The 15,178-nt window shown below is 43.7% G+C and overlaps 1 protein-coding gene across 3 annotated transcripts in view; it reads right to left on the bottom strand.

Moving 5' to 3' along the window:
* Positions 1-15,178, bottom strand: part of TP53BP2 (tumor protein p53 binding protein 2) — a 48,934-nt gene extending 33,756 nt beyond the window's left edge. For 2 of the 3 annotated variants that reach the window (XM_033054298.2, XM_033054300.2), the window contains exon 1: positions 15,079-15,178. In XM_033054298.2, the coding sequence (XP_032910189.1) occupies positions 15,079-15,105 (27 nt within the window). In that variant the 5' untranslated portion in view covers positions 15,106-15,178. Of the gene's footprint in view, positions 1-1,580; positions 1,603-15,078 lie in introns of those variants that run through there. The other variant, XM_033054301.2, reaches the window with a different exon arrangement.

The following is a 15,178-nucleotide window of genomic DNA, read 5'->3' as shown; positions in this document are numbered from 1 at the left end:
AAACAAACCAAACCCAGGAGAAATCACTTCCAAAAATGAACCTGAGCAAACACACATCTTATAATTCACATCCATCCAACAGATATCGTTTCACATCAAAGGCCTTGTATCACTCTTTTCCTTAGATCAGAAGGCCTCAATTATTGATTAAGGGGGGGGAAATAGAAATGCAATTTACTTTTCAGCTTTGATGGTGTTTCTGCAAGGAGTAGACTTCTCTTACTCCTTAGTTATTATAAACCTGATGTCACACATCTTAGTTATTAAAAAGGTGCTAAATTAGACACTTTCTAATACACTAATAGCATTCAAGTGTTCAGGATTCAAATATTCAGAAAACTCTATTATATGGGGCATGATGTAAATTAAAATACACTTAATTAACTCCTGAAACTACTTGGATTTCCCCCCTCCCCACATTTATTCCAATCATAAAATGTCAGCAACGGGCAACAATCAGCAAAACTCAGTCCCTTACAAAATATAATCAAGTACAGAATATATTAAAACAATAACAACCCTGGTTTTCACTATTGTCTGCTTTCCTAACTCCATGGAGGCTTCCTGCACAGCATGCACTATACCATACAAACCCTGGCACCTACTCACACAGTATTCTTCAGCTTCAAAGCACTTCATGACCAGGAAGTCGTGACACAAGCAAGCAGTTTCCTACTTTACAGCAGGGAAACTGAGGCATACAAGAAGGCAACAACAGTGCCAATCCCATTATTTGATAGCCAAACAAGCATACTCCCTCTGGAAAGTTTTGATTCATTTTGTTACCCTGCATCAGAGCTAATAACAATTCTGTACCACATTCTGTATTAGCTGCATTTCAGACTGAAACCTAATCCCTTCAAGCACTCATTACCTGTGTTGAAGGTTTTTGTATTTCCATAACACAGCCAAGTAATGGTTTTAGCTTGCATAACCAACTTTCTCAGCTCTCATTTTTAAGGAGGCATTAAAAGTCGCTCATTAGGTCTTTTCAAACATAAACAGTTTCTGTGAATTTACATCCTGAACTAAAATGTAATTTTAGAAGGTAGTTTTAGTTAACTGAAAAACTAGCAACACAGAAATTCTAGAATCACTAGATTAACTATTACATTTTAAGTACAGGTGATAGAAATGAGAAATAACTGCTTTCACCCACAGTTTAAACTGCTACTAAGTCTTCCCTGATAAATACAAAACGTTTCCATACAAAGAGTTTTAAATTTAAGTCTTGCATCTTACCTAGTGGGAGCAATGCACCTTCCCAGATGGCTACAAAGAAATCAGTGGTTAATACAGGTATTTTTGCTGACTTGATGCAACTTTCTAAACAACAGAAGTCAGCCTGCACAACGGCACATTTTCCTGTTCCAATAAGCAGCAGTCAGAACTGGTGCACAGTTACAGCTCTCCATTCAGTGCAAAGTATGCCACAACAATAGAGTAATTCAGTGATTCTGCTGCACGAAGTTCCTCAGAACCTGAAAACTGTCCTTCAGGAGGCAACATCCTCACTTATTGTGCCTAAAGATTAAGGTAAGCAAAAGATTAAGGTAAGCATAAGATAATAATAGACTTACTAGAAGACAGGCACACAGGATGACTGCTATCCCTGATCCTTTTCATACTCAGCTGTTCAATAAGCATTCAACACAAGTGCAGAGTAAAGTTTAGTATTTGCCTCCAGCCACACCCAAAGTGCGTCCAGTGGAGTTCAGTTCCCTCCACACACACTCTACTCCGTTTATTTTGCACTGGCTTTGGGCCATGAATACGAGAAAGGAAGTTATGATGCAAGATAGGTGGAGTACAGTAGGAAGCACCATGGGATTGTTCAGATTATTCCCAGTCTATATAAAGCACAGCCCTTTTCCCTTTCCATTGTGTCACAGCAGAAAACAAGATTGAGCCTTTGCACTCAATGGCATGGCAATTTCTACTTGTACAGATTATTTAAACAATAAGTTTGTCATGCATTTGTATTTTATCTTTAGCAAAAACGTCAATTTTTTCCAGGACTTAAAATACAACATCTATGTGCACCTTGAGGAGGGGATGGGGAAAACCAGCTGGAAGCAGCAAAGAGGAAGTTTTCCCCTTCCTATTTTTTCTCCTCCCTTTTATCCTTACTGTAGAGGGAATAGAATGAAAGCCATCTGCTTATGGTATATGCTAGTTCAACTGGGCAAAGGCTACAGCACAAATGCCACAGTACATCTCACTGTCAGGCATCTGAATCATCATGATGGGAATCTGAAGAGCTGCAAGGGAAACAGCCTGAGTTCTGGCCAAGTATTGTTGCTGGCTGAAATTAATGGATGGAGGTTTGCTCTCATTCTACTTCATGGACTGCAACCTCAACAACAGAGCTTACACTGCAGTTCAGACTTAGTAGTGAGGAATATGCAAGAACAATCTTCCTGCCAAATCTTGTAGAAAATCATAATCTTAGATTAGCAATTTTGATTTTGTGAAGTCTATCAGGACTGGTAAACACAGGATTCCTGACCTACATCCCCCCTTCTTTCAGCAGAGCATTATGTATGCAGTCTTTAAGAGAGCTTTCCAAACAATGACTTTTACTTTGAACCCAAGTTACATTTTCCAACCTGACATTTTTCTCCAGGCATTTCTATACACAAGAAAGCAAGAGTCCTCCCACAAGCCAGACACCAGAAAGGTCTATGCAAATAAAGTTCACTATTTCAGATGAACACTCAGCACAGGAGCAACATAGCTCAGCCAAAGAATGGGGAGTTACCACATATCACACAAGGCAAGAAAATCTCAAACAAAGGTGGCTCTTAAAGCCACCCATACTTTTGCACTGCAAGTATCTACTGCAACATCAGCATTTAGTAGGAAAAAAAAAAAACACTAAAAGTTTGTAGTGGGTTGACCTTGGCTGGATGCCAGGCACCCCCCAAAGCCCCTCTATCACTTCCCTCCACAACTCAGAGGGAGACAAAATATAATAAAGGATTCATACATTGAGATAAGCTGGAGATCACTCCCCAAATAATGTCACAGGCAAAAGAGATTCAAATTAGAGATATTAATTGGATTTATGGCTAATAAACTCAGAGCAGGATAATAAGAAGTACAATAAGACCTTTCCCCCACCTTTCCAGCTCTAGCTCTTCCCCCCACAGCGGTGCAGGGAGATGGGAATAGGGATTGTGATCAGCTCATCACACTCCTGCTGCTGCTCAGGGAGAGAGCCCTGCCTCAGTGACAGGGCCCTCCCAGGGGATAAAAGAGCTCCATGAACTTCTCCAGCATAAGTCCTCCCCAGGGGAAACAGCTCTCCACAAACTGCTGCAAGGTCACTCTTCCACAGGGTGCAGTGCTCCAGAGGCACAGCCTGCTCCAGGGTGAGTGTCCCACTGGGTCACAGGTCCTACCAGGAAACCTGCTCCACATGGGCTCCTCTCTCCACAGGTGTGAAGGTCCCTTCCAGGAGCCTCTTCTACCATGGGCCTCCCACACAGGCTCAGAGTCCCTTCACAGCCTCCTCACAGCATTCCCTTGCTCCAGTGTGGATCTCTGCATCCCTGTAGACCTCCCCCTCCTGCACTGATCTTGGTGTCTGCAGAGTTTTTCCTCTCACACATTCTCACTCTGCTCTTCTCCAGCTGCAATTACATCTGTACAACATCTTTTTCTTTTTCCCTCTTCCTAAATGAATCATCCCAGAGGTGCTGCTGGGACTTCTGACTGGTCCAGCCTTGGCCAGCAGCAGGTCCATCTTGGAGCTTGCTGGAATTGGTTCTGCTGGACATGGAGGAACCTTCTGGCAGCTTCTCACAGAAGCCACCCGTGTAGCCTCCCCACCAAAACCTGGCTGTACAAACCCAACACAAGGATAAAAACCAAACAAATTGGCTTGTAAGATACATTGGTTTCAATAATACATGTAGGAAACCACAACCTTTTACTGAGCACCCACATTTGCCAACACCATCTACAGCTCATTCTGCTCAAACCTGAATCCGCTTGGATTTGCACCAGTGTAGTCAAACAACTGCAGAAATTCAGCGTAAACAAGCCCTGAATATATTCTTTACATCATACACACAGCAGCATGTTCACGGATCTTATCACTGCCATCTGTGTAGCTCCTCTCCTTCAGCATATCCCCTTCCACTCCAAAACACTTGTTCCCTTTCTCCCCAAACCCTTCCTCGTGGCTCCTTGCAGACACTGCTTTTGCACTGTTGAACGCTTTACCACAGACTCCTGCAAGCTGACTGTCAGAAAAGCAAGCCCACACATGGTGTTTGGGCTTGTACTGCTGGTGTCCTACTTGCAGCTTGCTCCTCCTCCTCCTGGAGCCAGCAAAGGAGAACTGGATCTTTGGAGGTCTGCCCCTTCAGGCAGACTGCCTCATCTTCTGCATTCAGCACCAAGCTATAAACATTTTGTACACAAGCAGAATGAAATTAATGCTATTTTCAGGTAGATAAAAAGTGATACAGTATAATTTTCACAATAGATAGCCACTACAGAAAAGGAGAACAGTCCAACTCATACAACATATTCACAGGGGGTTCCACTTGCTCCTCCACCCATTCTTCAGTATCAAAACACCAGCTGTTCCTAAGGATCCTAAAGCCAAGGCAACATCCAAGCATAATGAATGGGGTTATGAACTCAAGCTTAAGCCTGAATCATCTCAATTTTCTGTACTTACGTCAAACCCAGAGGAAGTCTTTACACAAAAGAAAAAAGTAGTTATAACTACATAAAAGAAAATAAAATAACATAATCCACTCTTGTTGCTCTGGAGCTTTACATCCCCCCATTGGGAATAAGTGTTATGGTTCTCTCAGACTCCTACACGGCCAGAGACCAAAAAAGGGTCACACTAAGTGCTAAGTCAGGACTTGGGAGAATTAACCATCTCAACACAGTCCTTTAAAATGCAGGTCCTTTCTCACAAGGAAAAGAAAGCCCAGTGATTTTACTGGTAATAAAAAGATTTTGTACAAGAAAAGACTCTTCCTGGAGAAAAGCAAAAATAGATGTGCATCAGGGATGAAAGCATATTTAACACCACCTACACCTAAACAACACAGGCTATCACAGGATCTGGCACCCGTCCCACCCACACCACACCTCCCACTGCCTCAGACACCAACTCTTTCTGGGTCTAAAAACACTCCTTTTCTGCTTTTCCAGTCAATGCATAATAATCTCACCAATGAAAAGACGATCGACATTCACACCAGGAAGCAACTCCACCTCAGCCCACCAGAAGACGCAAGGCAAAGTCACATTTATCACACAGCAAGTGCCTACCCATACATCAAGCACATTTATTACTTAAATTCTATTTACTGATACCAGGGGGCTGTGCTGGTGGGAACACCCATGGGGGAGGTCAGGGTATAAAAGCAGAAGAGAGGAACTTCTTTTTTTGTGAGTCAATGTATCTAAAACAGTATTTTAAAAAAAAAGAAAGCCGAAGATTTGTGATGTAATAGCAACACAAAACAAATCACGTAGCAAGTCAGAAAAAAAAGAAGAGTAGAACACTCATTTGCTCCAAACCCATCAACTTCATAGAGCTCTGTGCCAAACACTTTTGAAGATACACTGTATTAGTCACTCCTCCAGGAAAACAGCTGTCAAAACCTGTGTCCTGCCTCCATAAAACACATCTAGGTCCAATCCAAAACACTCATGACACACGCAGGTAGGTCAGAGGACACACCATTTCTGGCATCTGAAACAATGACATGCTTAACCACACAGGTTAATTCTAGTGTGGGCAGAGTCACAGGACACACAGGGTTGTTCTGTGATGCAAGCTGACAAGTCTGGCACCCTAAAACACATTACTACAATGGCAAATTCAGCGGCATTTTAGCACACCACAGGCTGGGTTGCTATCTCCTTTATGCTGCAATTCCAGAACGTGCTATTCAGCCATCTGCCTTCAGGACAAGCAAAAAACAAAACAAACCAACCCAAACTATGAACTTCAGTCCACACAGCACAATTAGTGTGCCTGTCTACTGCTTTCAAAGTCCCCTCTGCCTTCCTATGTATTTGCTGTTACATTTTCTAAACATCACCAGAGTAAATTGTATGGTTTTGTTAGTCCAAATTAATCCTTGCAGTGAGTGACAATACACAAAGATGGTGGAGGAATTCCCCTGTATTACCAGCTCTCAAGGGAGGATAGGAAGAGGATAAGGTATCATCTGACTGCTCCAGCTCAGACAACCTAAATGAGCTGAGGAACATCACGATCTTCCCAAATCCACCCGTTATTTCTGACTGCACAGCCACATGACAAATCACTTCCACCATGGAAGTCTTTTAGCTCCTTTTTGCCTTTAGTGTAGGCAGCATTTCCTACAAACCATCACTCAAGTCCTTACTAAATTCAAGGGGAAGCTACCAAGGACATGTGGCTTTGGGTGTGGATGGAAACCAAAGGAACAAGACCATCCATTTGAGCAGCATCCTGCTATTAAATTAATTAAGTGTAATGTCACACCACACCTTTGCAGAAGGGCAGCTCTTCCCAGCTCACCACCAGCTCTGGGTGGGTACACACTCTTGCTGCATGGCAATGACCTTCACTTGTCACCTCCAGGTGAGTGCCAGGACACACAGCATTGCAGACAGCCAACACAGCCACCAGCCATGCCAAAGATGGCCAGCATGAAATGCCCCTGCTTGGTGATCACACCTACTTGACAACAGTTGATGACATTATTATTATTATTCAAAGCCACTAAGGAGGGGTTTTGTCATACTACTGGGCTGCAAACACACAAGAAGTCAGGAGTAACTAAAGCAGCACCCATTCAGCTGGCACAGAGGACACACCGAGCATTTGCGACAAAACAGATGGATCTTTGTTGCAATTTTGCAGGTTTAAAGGGATCAGTGGGGCTAGTCCAACACTGGAAATGATGGATGGCCAGTCTTAGCCAACCACTTCATGGTAACAGGATACATAAAACTACAGCAGAACCAGGAAGGAGAAACCTGGTCCCTTCAGTCAGCCCATGAACCCAAGCAACCTGTTAGATCCAACCTTTGCTCCTGTGATGTGGAGCTCTACACACTTTAGGCTTGCATCCCAAACATTCAGGCACTCTACCAGACGCTGCAGAAGGCTGGCAGATTGTAGAGCTGATCACTGTCTGACAGGTTTTATTTAAGTGCTGCTCACTCCCCACAGCTCTTCCCAGGCAATAGCAGGCTCTGTGCAGACACAGCAGCGGAGAAGTGAAGGGAGAACAGTTCAGCAGAGCAAGGCAGCAGAGCTGGCTGGGTGGCTTTTGGCTTTACAAGTTGTCACCAAAGTCATGACAGTGAACAAGACAGTGTTGTACAGAATGGTGGTTGCTTAGGTGATGTCACACCTATTTTAATGAATTAAATAGAGCAGAGTTTAAACAAATAACATTCATATTATGCCAGGCTCCTCTCGCTTCAAGAGCTTCAGAAGTTGTCCCTTTCAGCCTGGTACTGCTTGGCTGCTCATTCAGCTTCCCTGGAGGTAGAAAGCTTCTTCTCTTAGCCAACACTGCTAAATACTATTTGCAAGAGAAGTACCCTAAAGAAGAATGGTTTTTGTGCAACACTGGTAAATCACTCTGCAGGAGGGCCTCGTGGGCAAGACCTACAGACAGCAGTAGAGGCACCACAGTGCAGAGGGAAGCAGCACAGAGTGCAGTTTCCATGGCTTCCCTGCACAAACCTTTCCTTGCAGCAGAACGTGCTCTCAAGAGGCTGGAAGATGCAGCGTGGCTGTCGCTGACAGGACAGCAACGCTCTTCAGGAACACCACCTGGACACCAGCCATGGCACAGCCCCTTTTCCACCTTGGTATTTCACAGCAGAGCTTCCTGCCATTCTCCTGGGAGCTCAGGTTCATTTTGCCTGGTCCCTTGCACTCTGCCTTTCATGACTCAGATGTCTCCCTCCCTCTGTTACAGCCAGAAATCAATCATTCCCTGCTATATCACTTCTCCTGAACATTTAATTATGTTGAGAGACACAGAGTTGTACTATAGCTGAGACCAGAGAGCCCCTAACAAATTCTAGGAATACCATCCTTTAGAGGGTCTTCACTGGCTTAGGATACCCAAAGATGGCAAGAAAGGGTTTCACTTGTCTGGAGAAGTCATGCAGGAGCTAACAACCACTGCTCTTTGTGATTCAGACTCTGATCAAGGTAAGATTCTGCATTCAGGACAGCAAATACTGACATAGATGGAGAGCAGAGTGAAAAGAAGTCTTTGCATGCTCTTAAAAAACAAGAGAAAGTGCACTAGACAAGCCACCAGCCTGCGGCAGCAAGGAAACTAACAGGTTATAACTCTGCACAGGTATGACAGGAACAGTTGAGTAAGAGACCCAGCTACACGGAGTAAAAGCTCTCCTCTAAATTCATATTATTTGCTAGCCCAGCCAAGTTGCACAACTTCAGTTTTGTCCAGCAAAACTAAGGAATAGGAGGGTGAGATCCCTGTGTTTTGCTGAAGAGGCTTGTGGCTACTGACACTCAGGAAGGGGACAGTCACCTTGTAGAAGGTCAAGCCTCCACACCCTGAGAATACAAGAAGGATAAACTACAGCAGTGCTTATGTGGAGCCTTCCAGCTCCCTGTTCACACACTCACAGGCTGCTGCCACACTGGAGTTGCTGTGGTTTGGTGTAGAACAGAGCTCAAATGCATTAAAAAGGAATTCCCTAAAGATTAAAAAAAAAATTATTTTATTCTTTTAAATGACAGAAGGAAAATTAAGGTAAGAAAAATATCCAATTCCAGAGATTCTCCCTTAGCTTTCAATTCCAAGAAACAATGGGATTTAACACCCTAATGAAATGGAGGAAAACCAGTAATCTAAGGTTAGATCTAAATTACTCTTTAAACAGTTAAGTTTCACAAAATAGAAGTATCAGATGACAAGGAATCTCCTAACTTATTCAACAAAACGCTGAAACAAACCCTGCATGCTGCTTCTTATCCAAGATACATCTTAAACAGTGAAATGAGAATATTTGTTTTATATACTTGTAAAGGATTTGTGAAGAAGCATCTCTTTCAGGGCCCAGTCTCAAGCATGGAACACAATGAAGTTCACCAGAGCTCTCTCCCCATTTGTGATTAACCCTACAAATCATTTAAATACTGATGTTGGATGTGACAGACCTAAACTCCAGCTGCACCAAAATGTACCAGTGGGTTAGACTCTACAGGTCCCCCACATCCCAGGCTGAACCCACTGCATGACCTTTAACAAATGGCTTGACCTCCCTGCAGCATCTGCTCACTTTATTCCAAGTTATGATCCATAGCAGTTTGCATTTTACAGATCAAATATTTGATATGGAATAACTCAAAATAATAATGTCAGAATCTTTAAAGCCATCTGCCTGCCAATTGGGGGAACATGTCCATGTTTTCACATGAGTCTGGTACTATAACCCAGATACACTGCAGATAAAGCCTTTGAAAGATCAATTTTATTACCAAGAGAACCACACAGAATGAGTGATAACAGCAGTACAAGCCTGATTTTAAAGTGTCTATGCTTTACTTTGCAGGGGGATGAAATAAACATATGAATAGAGTTTTTTAAAAAACCCTAAACCCCTAGACAAATGCAAGGTTTCCCCCTAATCTTCCTTTTTAAAATAAACACCAGTAAAAGGTCAGGCACTGCACACAACCACCTACCAAAGTTTCATATTCTATTAAGACCTGGAAGCATCACAGCCCCACAGAAGAAATTCATAAAGGAACTACATCACCAGCTCAGTAAAAAAAAATTTTGGTATTAATGCCCTAGAAGCAAAAACCAAAAGATTCATCCTTAGACACCAGTGGGTTCAACATCCATGTAATACAATCCCTATGGTGAAATACCCAATGAAGACACAAGCATGACTAACTCTGAACAGCAGCAGCAAGATCCTGAATATTAATGATTAACTAAAAGCAAACAGCAAAAGTAGATTTTGTGCCCTTTAAGACGTCACTCGGAGTTGCTGTTCTGTCCCCAACTCACCATTCCCTCTTCATGAACATTTATCCTGAACTACAGCAAGTTATCTAACACTGTTTTAAACAACATTTTAAATCCTTCATGTTCCACAGAAAAGTCTGAAACCTCTAAACCAGTTAAGCAGTAGTGACTAAGATAATTAAGTACACTTCACATGATGTCCAGGATTTCTGGTGACCTTTACTCACAGTATTATCCACAACTGTTTGGGAACCGAAGATCAAAAAGTCTTTGCCTGACTCACAAGTGACTAAGCTGACAGAAACCAGACCTCAAGATAATAAAACTGAGAGCAAAGAGAAGTTTTATCTGCTCGTTACCTCCTGAATAGGAGCATCCTCCAGTTTCCAGAGCAGGGAGTTTTACATTTCACAAGACAGTGATAGCACAGACATTAAAAGGATCGGGGTGTTCCTTTGTTGTCAGTGGGCACATGCACAAGGCAGCAAGAAGTCCTTTTCAGCTGTGCCACCAAGACATAGGGGGCAGCTCGAGTGTTCCCAGGGTTACCCGACTCCTTCTCCAGGGAGGCTGTATGGCAGCAAGACACGACTCTGCATGTAATTAAACAAGCTCCATAACACACCCCGTGGGAGAGAAAGGAGAGTCCCCAAGGCAGGCTGCTAACAAGGACAGAGGCCAGACAAATGGAGCACTTTCAAGACTGTTTCTCCATCAATAATTTGAAAGGAATGCTAGGCACACTGCCATCCCACTAGTTTATTCTGTGGAAATAACCTTTATACCTGGCTCTTTTAAAATCCAACTGACTTGCATGTAAATTAACCCCACTAAGCAGATCTGCTCACCAAAAAAGCAGAGATCCCATCTGGCAACACTAGGAAGGAGAAGACAAAACAAAATTCCATTAATTATCCATCCATTCCAAACTTCATGATTGCATATTAGCCCTCAAAACTGTAAATGCAAGAGCCTCAAAAGGCACTCAGCCCCTGAACTATTCAATAGATCAGAAGAGGCATAATTAACTATTCCCATGGTCCCCACAGCTTGATCTGGTATGAATTTGTAATATTGCCCTTCCCCCATGTCTGATAAAAGCCACACAGAACAACAAAGACATTAATACACTGCTGTGTAACATAACACAAATTGCAGGTACAGTGCTACGGTATTAAAAAAGACACAGGAGAAAGTAAATACACTTAAAATCACTCCTGGAACAATTATTCACTGGATAGAAAACAGAAAAAGTACAAAAGATCTTGTTGGAGCAGCATGAAGCAAAGGGAGGGGAAAAAGAGCACTCTGGGAACCTCAAGGCAGTGTTTTCTATTGTGCATAACAACAGGCCAGAGTCTGTAAGAAGTGCAAGAGGTTTGAGAAGTTTAGAGCTAAGACAGCAAAACAATCACCTAAGCTTTATTTAGCATTCTAGACAGAATACTTAAACACCAAGTACCACATTAAAGTGTTTGAATATAGTACTAAAAACTTTTAAATTATTAACATTAAGTGGATATTCAGTTAAAAGAACACTTAATAAACTAAATCCTCCAATCAGATGAACATATGTAACATATTCTTTGAAGAGCTCACAGTCTGAAACCCCATTTGTGAACTGAAACGCATGAAAGGGGCCAAGGAAAACAGTGTTAATGACTGATAAACCTGATCAGAGATAAATAATTAAAAGACCACAGGAAACAGCACTGAGATCCTACACTTATTCCTCTCATATACTCTGCTGGGGGTCAGTTTGTTTATAAACTTACAGCTGCTTATCTTAAAAAGTGCAAGAGATTCACTTCTGAAAAAGGTTCTTCAGTTAAACTACCAGAAAAGTGTTTCCTACAAAAATTCCCAAAGACAGGCTACTACTCAGCTACCGCAGTAAATCAGAATCTGCATGGCAGTTCCAATTAACTGCAAAACAGTTTTAGTTGTAGGGGTTTTTTTAAAGGTTAAATATACACACATCCACGAACTAGTGAGAACTCTGCAATGAAAATAAGTACTTGAAGTGATCACTGGATGTGGTAGCTCCAAGAAGATCACTTGGGATAAGATGCTGGAGTTTAGAAGGAAAGCACAAAGTTGCAGCATTACACTTGAAAGCTAAATTTGATTAGAAAAGAACACATGGCTACCAAGACCTTCAGTGTCAGACACTTCAGTCATTTCTGATGACAGAAGGCAGAACTTACTAAGGAATTAACTTTGCCAAGATAGTCCTTAACAATATCCCGTCTGGATCCATCCTGATTTCAGGAGGCCCCCAGTAATCAGAGCACATAATTCAAATTGAAAAATTAATCCTTATCTGGATCAATGGGGTTTGATCTAAAAAGTTCTGAGTATTAAAGGGTAGCTCAATCTACATCCCACATTCTGACAGAAAAAAAACCCCAAACATTTATCCAGCATGCATAATGACCCAAATTATTTCTCAATACATGCTCCTTTTAGGGTAATAATGTAAAATAAAAGGAGAGATACCAACTATGCTGTGGAAAAATAATGCTATTTTAGAAACTGCTTCCAGCTCCTTTTCACTACTTAACAGTACCAGTCACACTCCCACAAGCCTTCACAGATGAAAGGTGAGACAACCTCACACAGTTTGCCAGCATTAACCCTGTTATTACCTTCATCAGTACAGCCACACACAAATTATTTCTTAGCACACCCTCGTGCAGACTTTCAATCACATTGCCCTGACATATGGTTCCAGCAGCAGCTCAGCTCCTACCGGCCATTACCACAAGGAAAACATTCCCATTTCAGGGTAGCCTCCCAAGAGCACAAGCAGTTATGCTGCTACAGCAATTTCCCAGCTTTTCCCTGGCAGCTGCTCAGAGGTGAATTCCTGGCTGGGCTCACATTGCCTGTATTTCCCACTTGGGCAACAAACTGTGTTGTTTAATCCTTTGCCCACACTCTCTTCTGCAGCACAGAAGGCGGACCTGGAGCTAAGAGTTAAAAATCATATACAGATTATTTTATTTGTAGGTTGGGGAAAGAAGGAGACATCTTGAACTTTTAGAAACAAAATACTTTGTAGATGGTGCAGGGCCAGCCTACTACTTCTCATTCAAAGAATGCAGAAAAAGATACTGAAGTCTATGAACATTTCATTGCTGAATAAATAAAAAAGAGCCCTCATGTCCTGCTCCCTCCTTCTCAGCCTATCTCAAACTTTGAATTTTTTTGTGAAAAGAGGTGGGGGGGTATTAACTAAAAGACAATGAGGAAATCTGGAGAAAAGCTTGTTAAGCTGAATTAAAAGTTCTAATACGCAAAATACTTACATTTTTAATTCCTTAAGCCACTTTCAACCCTCACAAATGTTCCATTATTCGCAGTAAACACAATGTGAAAAGGTTGTATCCATCCCTTTATTTACGTGTAAAAACCAGAATCACTAATGAGTTAAGTCATCAACCAAAGAGAAGCCTGAGCCAGCGGGGCAATGCACACTCTGGAACTTGTCACCTGCAAATGCTGATGGGATAAGACTGCTGCCTGTTTGTTTTCTCCTTTATTTGAACTCAGTGACAAGGAACTCACCAGCAGCAGCATCTCCTGGAGATTTCACTGATATGTGAGGGCGCTTACCTAGCTCAGTTCTGACACGGATTGAATTAACACCTTATTATATTTATTGCTTGTTTTTCTGAGCTTTTACAGGCAGACACCACCATTGTTGCACAACACAACATGCTATTTAATCTAGTTGTGCTCATATTCTGTCTGTTCCTCCCTCATTAGCTAGAGCAATCGTCACCAGCCTTCTCTAGCGTTCTGCGAGATCAAATTATCGCTCATTATTTCCTCCTAATTGCAGGGGAAGAACCTCACACCTACAGCAAAACAAGCTTCCCTGAAACACCCACATCCTTCCAGCACGGATTCCCAGTTTCACCTTTCAGTACAGCTCCTTTCTCCATTGCTTCAGTCAGTTCCTTGAAGAGTTAAAGCAGAAATAATCTTTAATACAAGAGCGCTGTTGAAGGAACCACCTATGCGTGCAATAAGACAGTAAGACAGGCCACATCGCCCGGGGGAGGATGGCACAGAGGAGACTTTAAAGCTCGGACTAAATAGGTATTAAGCATGTCGGGATTTTCTGTACATACTCCAGTCCAGCAGAACAATAGAATATGGATTTCACGGGGCATCCCTGCCACTAAAGCCAGGTATTTAGTGGCAGGTGTACTTTCAAAGGAAACTATTTTACGTCAGCACTTCCACATACATCGTGCTGGAAACTAAGGAAAAGCTGCTGGGCTTTGCTATCGCCTAACCTCAAAAACGGTGTCGTTTTAAAACTCACGGTGAAACTCCTTAGAGGACGTGGTGCTCCGTGTGCGTCCCGAAAGTGCTAAAACAGAGACCCCTCCAGAGCCGGGCAGGTTTCGCACTCCCCGGCGCCCAGAGCTCCCGAAACTCTCCCGGCCGAGGTCGGGAATACCTGCCCGAGAGCTCGCGGGCACTGCGAGCCGTAAACAGCGTGGGCACCATCTTCCTGCGGGAGCCCGGCCGCTCCGACACAAAACCATCCCGCCCCCCAGAAGCTGCACGGCTCAAACCAACTTCAACAACTTTTTACCATTAAAAATAACAAAAAACCCCACCACAAAACAAAAAGAAATACCAAAACAAAGAAGAAGAAAGCAGGAGCCGGGCGAAGTGCCCGTTTCGCCCGCGGGAGCAGGGCGAGCAGCCCTGCCGGGGAAGCCTTATCCCCCGGGAATGGGGCGCAGGAAAAGCCCCGGGCCCCCTCCACCCCGCGCCGCTGCCGGGGCCCCGCGGCCCCCCCGGCCCTGGCTCGGCTCCAGCGGGCCCGTCTAACAAGTTGATCCCGGCGTGAAAGAGGAAGAAAAGGAGAACCCGGGAGGGGGAGGGGAAGCCCCCGCGGAGCCCGGGCTGAGCGGGGGAAGGAGGGAATGCCGGAGGGAAGGAGGGAATGACGGAGGGAAGGAGGGTCGCCTCCCACCCCCTTCTCCACGCCCGCCGGATCCATTTTCCCTCCCGCTGCCCCGCTCCAACTTTCCGCTCGGCGCGGTCCGGGACTCACCGGCATCATCTTGGAGCCGAACCGCATGGGGGCGGCCGGTGCCGGCCCCGTCACCCGGAGCGGGGAGCGGCGGCCCGGGGGTGCGAGGGCTGCGCTGCTG

Source organism: Catharus ustulatus, chromosome 3 (genome assembly GCF_009819885.2).
Source record: "Catharus ustulatus isolate bCatUst1 chromosome 3, bCatUst1.pri.v2, whole genome shotgun sequence".
Lineage (NCBI taxonomy): Eukaryota > Metazoa > Chordata > Aves > Passeriformes > Turdidae > Catharus > Catharus ustulatus.
This window is presented reverse-complemented; position numbering and strand designations above follow the sequence as displayed.